The sequence below is a fragment of the Pinus tabuliformis genome, chromosome 1_1, assembly GCF_031772625.1.
Source record: "Pinus tabuliformis cultivar Carrire ecotype Pingquan chromosome 1_1, CPIR1, whole genome shotgun sequence".
Classification (NCBI taxonomy): domain Eukaryota; kingdom Viridiplantae; phylum Streptophyta; class Pinopsida; order Pinales; family Pinaceae; genus Pinus; species Pinus tabuliformis.
In genome coordinates, this window is record NC_142297.1 from 219,747,355 (window position 1) to 219,752,945 (window position 5,591).

The window sequence follows — 5,591 nt, forward strand, 5'->3', positions numbered from 1 at the left end:
GGGTCAAGCATAACACTAGTTGTTTATTTGCCCATGGTGAATGTTTTCCATGGTAATGAGGTTGAATTAGGACCATGTAATCATGTATAAATAAGAATATGTCGAATGGATTCGGGTTGGTTCCTTTTCTTATGCCGATTCCTTCTCTTATGTTGGTTCTATGTGAGGTCGAACAATTAGCTAGTTTTTGGTTAATGGTTGGTGAGCTTCTTGGTTACTTGTTAGTTCTTTCTCAAGGTGATGAATTATTTTGTATGGGAAATATTGTAATGTTCTAATACTGTGATAGTGAAGTGGTAGAGATAATGGGGATATTAAGAGAAATAATTTTCTTAGTCAATTGATAAATCTTTAATAAAGAGATCCACTTATTAAGCACATTCAACAATTCCAAAAACTTAGTGTTAGGGTAAAAAACATTCTAGATGATAATTTGTTAAATCTCTTTATGGGAAATTTAAAGGAGAACAATCATCATGAGTTGCATGTATTTGGACCTAAATTCATAGAGTGTGCTTTGAGTATGGAAAATAAAAATGCAAGCAACAATATGGATAATAAAAGGCGGCCATTGACAACTATAGAGCGAACCATGTTGTATATCTTTACCTCACTCATATGATAAGATTGACACCTCAACAAATGGATCAAAGAAGAGTAAAGAGACTATAGTTCAATTTAAAAAGAAAGTACAATAAGGGACATAAATATAGTGAGAAGAAATTAGTATACATAGACTGTGAAAGGAGGAAGACCGAGAAATAAAACCATCATAAGTTCTAGAACTATAAGGGACTAGTGCAACCATATCTTATCATGCATTTCCTTGCATTAATACTCCACAAAACCTTAAGATAAAAGGATATATCAACAAGAAAAAGGTAATACTATTAATTGATTATGGTAGCACCTATAACTTCACTAATTCAAGGCTAGAAAAACTTATCAACTACTTTATGTCTCTAACACAAAAGTACTAAGTAATGATTGTATAAGATGGAGGCATCATCAATTATTTAGGTAAATGTCATAATATTAAGCTAACCATGGGGAAATACTTATTGGATAATCCCATATTTGTAATCCAAATGGGTGGTGCTAATGTTGTACTATTATGCGTCTAATAATTATAATTGTTGGCATTAATGGCTCTTAACTTTCATAAAATTTTCATGGTATTTTCCAAAAAGTATTTGAAAAAAATTTCTAAGGGTCTTCCACTTGCTCTAGATCATGACCATGATATTCATTTGAAACTAAGAAGTGTACCATCTAACACTAGGACTTAAAGATATCCACATGCACAAAATAATGAAATTAAATGTAGGGTTCAAGAAAATTTAAGAGGGTGTGTGTTCACTACACTTGTAGCAGACGTCGAAGCCCGGGGGTAGCTCTCCTACGTCGCAGCCTACAGGAACGTCCAGCCGTTTGAGACTTCTCAGCTGCGCCAATCCGTGTATGCGCTTCAGTGTAGAACAATAATCTATAACCAAATCCTCCAAAGATGGCAATGTTTCCAGACTTGGCAGCTCCTCTAGTTGCATGCAGTACCCAATGTCTAACCTTTGAAGTGTTGCTGGCAGTGCTCCAACCTTTACCAGATGACGACAACCTTCTATATGGAGAAGTTGAAGATTGGGGAGAACAGCTTCGAGCTTGGAGAAATTGAAGATTGGGGAGAACAGCTTGAAGATTGGGGAGAAGGTTGCTGTTTCAACATTTTTGAATGTTGCTTCTATTGACGGGCATTCTTTTATCTCTAACACTTTAAGAGTCTCGATCCATTTAAATGTCAACGCTTCCAATCGAGTCAACCTTCTAATGGAATCGGGAAAACATTTCAAGGGGCAAAATTCCAGCTCCAATTTCTCCAAACTTCTTAGATCACCGAATGACGGTGGCAGCAATTCCAAGCAAAAGCTGTTTAATTTCATATATTTCAAATTACTTAGGTTACCGATAGCACTTGGCAATTCTTTGAAGGGAAAGTCCAACAAACACAATCTTTGCAACCGTGAATATGCAATTTGGGCAGGCAATGTTTCGATATTCTCACAATCTGAAGGAGAGAAGCCTCCTGAAAGAGACAAGTCTTCAAGTGTGGTGATCTTTCCCAGGGTTGCTATCGAGATGGTGAACTGCTTTTTTTTCCGCACGGAGATGGGGAACTGCTTGCGATCAGTGAAATGCAGATATTTCAGTTGCCTAAAATTTTCGAAAAAATTCGGGGGCATCCACAGTTCTGAAGACTCAGACAAGTCAATATGCTGGAGATTGGTTAAATTCCCGAAAGAATTTGGGAGCATCCGCAATTCCGAGCAGCCGCTCAAGTTAATATGCTGGAGCTTGGTTAAATTCCCAAAGGAACTTGGCAGCTTCTGCAATTTTTTGCAATTAGACAAGTTAATATGCTGGAGCTTGGTTAAATTCCCGAAAGAAGTTGTGAGCATCTGCAATTCCGTGCAACCACGCAAGTCAATATGCTGGAGCTCGGTTAAATTCCCTAAAGAATCCGGGAGCATCCGCAATCCCACGCAGTAATTCAAGCCAATACGCTTGAGCGTGGTCAAATTCCCAAAGAAAGTTGGCAGCGTCTGCAAGTTCTTGCAACAAATCAAGTCAATTTGCTTGAGGTTGGTTAAATTCCCAAAGGAATTTGGGAACGGCTCCAAATTAATGCAAACATGCAACTCAATATGCTGGAGGTTGGCTAAATTCCCAAAAGAATCTGGCAGCATTTCCAATCGGGAGCACCTGGACAATTTAACATATTGGAGGCTGGTCACCTTCCCAAAAGAATCTGGCAGCGACCTCAAATCACAGTAACTTAATTCCAAGTATTTCAAGGACGACAGATGACAGAACTCATCTGGTAAAGCTTTCAATGGCAGTTGCCAATTCGAGTAACCCCTGAGGACAATCTTCTCAAGGTGTTTCAGCTTCCCTACGGACTCTGGAATCTTGGACAGCTTACCAGACCTGATATGCAACTGCCTCAGTTTCAGAGGTGCCTGCAATGCTCACCTCTGTCAACGATTTGGATTGCGGTATATCAAAACTGCAAAACAATATTTACAATAAAGAAGAACAAAAACAACCCTGCCAATAAGTTACATGACTACCTACCTGAGATTCAAGGTGCCATAGCGTTTCCAAATAGCCTCCCCTTATATCTAAAGCTAATAAATTCCGGGTTGAAATCTGTGAAGCTAAGGAGGAGTACGGATAGAAACCACAGGAAAGATATATTAGTTGCAGTGACTGCCCAACGCTGAATATGCCTTCCATGCCATTCATATATTCCGCACAAGAATCCTCAAAGTCGGGCAGCTGCAGCCTCAGCTCAGGTACTAGATGACCGCATTCTGGAAAAGTTTTGATTTCCACCTAAATTGTTGTGTGGACACTATTAGAAACATTATTGACATCCCTGAAAAGTTTAAGAATTCAAAATTTGACAGATCACAACACTATTTTAAAAGCCTGTCAAAAACTTCAAATACGTACAAATAAGTGGCTAGGATGTCTTCGGGCTTCAAACCAAATCCGACGCAAAGGTTCTTTGCTCGCCAGAACTCTGCCCAGGTCCCTAAGGTGGTCGTGCATTCTTATGCATTCTGCCTCCTCTTCTGAGTTATATAAATCCTCCAGACAATCCTCCACCTTGACCTCCACGAGGCCCTTGTTTTGTAAATTCTGAAAACCCAACGATCCTTCCCACCCGGATGCGTCCCATATCCTAATGGCTGTCTCCTTGCTTCGTCCTATGAAGAAACAGGCAATATCTAAGAATATTTTCCTCTCCTCTTCATCCAGACTGTCGTAGCTAATTTTCAGTGTCTCTTGTATATCCTCCGGAAGTATTTTGGAAATTTTGCGCAACTGCAATTTCCAATACTGAAGATTTCTACGATAAAGATGAGAGCCGATGACTTTAAGAGATAATGGCAACCCCTTGCAGGTAACCAAAAACTCATTAACCACTTGTTCGAATCCTTCAACAACGCGAGGTTGTCGGAATGCATGCGAGCAGAAAAGCTCTCTGGAATGTTGTGGATTGAGGCCTTCCAGCTTGTAAATAAATCCATCTTCAACACCCCAATTTGTAAATACGCTCTTATCTCGGGATGTCATTAAAATTAAGCTACTGCAATTAAGGACATTCTGTGGTATAATCGGAAGCAATTTATCCAGCTGATCGAGACTATCCACATCATCTAAAATGATAAGAGCGTGACACTGTGAGAGATGCTTTTGAAGAAGAGAGGTGCCAGCATCAATGTTGTCTATATTCTGCAAGGACTTTAAGGATCCTCGAGAGACCTCTCCTCTGACATCAGATAAAAAGCTGGAACGACGGTACTTCGTTCTCTTCCAACGCCCCCAAGTCCCAGAATTCCTACAACCCTAGCCTCCCCATTTTGGTGATGCTGGGATAACACTCTTTCTTCAAAATCTTTAATTTTGTCATCTAATCCAGTCGGATATTTGGACACATACAGGGGTGGTTTTGGAACTATTTCCAGCACCCGTTCCATGACAGCGGCCAGCAACATCCCCTCGTCACTGAATAATATAGAGAATAAATATACTCGTAAGGGAAAACTAGATGTTAAAGTATGATATACCTAGGAATCAGACAAATGAAAAACAGGCTGAGAAACAAACAGGGAGAGTTGAGTACTCACCCATTATAAGGGGCCTCGTCCAGCTCGAAACCGCGGAGTCCTGCAACTTCTTTGAGAGCCTTCTTCCATTTTCCAATGGTGTTGGAATCGTATCGTGGTTGCAGAGAATCGGATGCTTTCTTATTTTGGAGTGAGAGAAGGGCTCGAGCATACACTCCTTCTCCCTCCGTCCATCGAAGTTCTGAAGGATTGACATGGAAGAATATGGGAAGAATGGTTGACCCTTTCTCCAGCATCGACTCAAGCATGAGCAGCAGCTCATCCAGACACCACTTTGACTCGACATAATTGCGGGAGAAAACAGCAATATGGACAGGGGAGGCTCGAATAGCACCTTCTATCTGATCAGTTAATTTTTCTCCTTTCTGCATTTCTTCCCTGTCCAGGAACACTCGCAATCGATGATCCGTGAGCCGATGGTAAAGATGGCTGACAAACGTGTTCTTAACATCAGGGCCTCTGTGATTGAGGAACACATCATACTGGTAGCAATTGTTGTCATCCGCTGTGGAGGCGGAGGCCGAAGCTGTTGGGTATTTTTGATGGGGGAAAATACCAAAAACCAAATAAACAAACACACAGAGGCAATGCTCTGTTTCTACCCTTCCAGGATCTTTTGTGCAGAAGAAGACTTAAAAAAAAATTCACTGAGAGACAGAGTATTTCAACACCATAAAAGATTTCTATTCATTAAAACAAAAAGGCATTCACTCTATCTTCATATGAGAATTTACACTGCTGGAAAATTCCCAATAACATTTACTGCTGTAAAACCTCCATTCACATTTACTGGTGTAAAACACTTTTACATACTGCTGTAAAAACAAAACTTACAGAGTTACAAAAAAAACGCTCCACCACTTTCTTTCTGCACTGCTGTGCAAAACCACACATGGTTTT

At 40.2% G+C, this 5,591-nt stretch overlaps 2 protein-coding genes across 2 annotated transcripts; both read right to left on the reverse strand.

The window, feature by feature from the left end:
• Window positions 1-1,340: 1,340 nt before the first annotated feature.
• On the reverse strand, window positions 1,341-4,137 carry LOC149212327 (uncharacterized). The gene is made up of 3 exons (XM_089388636.1): window positions 3,511-4,137; window positions 3,130-3,390; window positions 1,341-3,014 (listed from the first exon to the last, which is right to left on the reverse strand). Exons 1-3 carry the CDS (start codon window positions 4,135-4,137, stop codon window positions 1,341-1,343), a joined length of 2,562 nt encoding a protein of 853 aa, XP_089244762.1.
• A 170-nt stretch (window positions 4,138-4,307) lies between these two features.
• LOC149212328 (disease resistance protein RPV1-like) lies at window positions 4,308-5,209 on the reverse strand. The gene is made up of 2 exons (XM_089388637.1): window positions 4,692-5,209; window positions 4,308-4,569 (listed from the first exon to the last, which is right to left on the reverse strand). Exons 1-2 carry the CDS (start codon window positions 5,060-5,062, stop codon window positions 4,308-4,310), a joined length of 633 nt encoding a protein of 210 aa, XP_089244763.1. The 5' UTR covers window positions 5,063-5,209.
• Between the last annotated feature and the right edge of the window lie 382 nt (window positions 5,210-5,591).